General features: G+C 39.0%; 2 protein-coding genes across 2 annotated transcripts; both read left to right on the top strand.

Annotated features, from left to right (window-relative positions):
• On the top strand, nucleotides 1-500 carry Gasu_09460 (ARID/BRIGHT DNA binding domain-containing protein; the record flags this gene model as incomplete). Its single annotated transcript, XM_005708338.1, has 1 exon — nucleotides 1-500. The coding sequence occupies one exon, from the start codon at nucleotides 18-20 to the stop codon at nucleotides 471-473; it is 456 nt and encodes a 151-aa protein (XP_005708395.1). The 3' UTR covers nucleotides 474-500.
• A 15-nt stretch (nucleotides 501-515) lies between these two features.
• On the top strand, nucleotides 516-1168 carry Gasu_09450 (Trp repressor binding protein; the record flags this gene model as incomplete). The annotated part of the gene is made up of 4 exons (XM_005708337.1): nucleotides 516-669; nucleotides 714-983; nucleotides 1032-1054; nucleotides 1098-1168. The coding sequence occupies exons 1-4, from the start codon at nucleotides 519-521 to the stop codon at nucleotides 1122-1124; spliced, it is 471 nt and encodes a 156-aa protein (XP_005708394.1). The 5' UTR covers nucleotides 516-518.

Here is a 1168-nt window from a genome sequence, read left to right as displayed (position 1 = left end):
TTGGATGTGAAGACAAGATGGAAAGAAACGAGCCATGTAATACTACGTCCCCAAAGAGACGGAAATATCCGAATAGAAAGACAGAGGAACAATTGGATAACGAAATTAAGCAATTGAACAACAATAGTTCGAGAGTTCCTGCTACATTTCAAGTGGATAATGATTTCCATCAAGTGAATAACTGCGAGATGGATAGTAGCTTCCTGACATCCTCTCCAGATGAATGCTCAAATAGGGACAAGTCCATACGTTTATTTGATCGGATAGGAGAATGTTCTTTAATGAGATATGTTGACCGATATTTGAATAAGCGTTGCTCAGAGTTGACTAATGTTCCTCGGCAGAATCTCGTTCATATGGCGGAGGAGCACTTTCAAAGTATGCATTTGTCACCTTCTGAAGAAGCAGAAACTTTGTTGAAGTTTCTTCAAGTAGTTTGCTGTGATAACAAATTATCATGTGAAGACTTTTAGTCGTATATCTTATTGTTTGAAATAGAAGATACTTGCTGTTCAAGAATGTCCTTTGGACAAGGAATTGGAGAGAGCTTGAATGGAATTTCGATTAGACTTGTGAGGTTTCTTTTAAGGGGGAAATTGAGAACGTTGGGTAGTTTCATTTTTGAAACTTTGGGTTCGTATAAAATGACGAAGATTCTGGTAGTTTATTGTAAGTTTCTTTTATTATAAATTATTTCTCTTACTCCTCTGTAGATTCTATGTATGGTCACATTAAGAAGATGGCCGATCAAGTGGTGGAAGGTGCCCAATCGGAGGGTTGCGAAGTCGAGCTGTATCAAGTTCCTGAGACTCTTTCTGATGATATTTTAAAGCTTCTTAAGGCACCTCCTAAACCTAGTGACCCTGTGCTGCGATTTGAACTTCACGATAAGCTCGTGGAAGCAGATGCCATTATATTCGGGTTTCCTACTCGCTTTGGTATGATGTGCGCACAAATGAAGGCTATGTTTGATTCACTTGGACGTAAGTTTGAGTACTTTCGTTATCTATGTTTATTCCGAGTTTTGTAAGATTTGTGGCAAAGTGGTCAACTTGTTGGGAAATTGGCGGGTATTTTTGTGTCAACCGGTACTCAAGGAGGAGGACAAGAAACAACAGCTTTAACTGCTATCACTCAGTTGGCACATTTGGGAATGATTTTTGTTCCT

This window comes from Galdieria sulphuraria (assembly GCF_000341285.1).
Source record: "Galdieria sulphuraria unplaced genomic scaffold scaf_5, whole genome shotgun sequence".
Taxonomy (NCBI): domain Eukaryota; phylum Rhodophyta; class Bangiophyceae; order Galdieriales; family Galdieriaceae; genus Galdieria; species Galdieria sulphuraria.
This window is presented reverse-complemented; position numbering and strand designations above follow the sequence as displayed.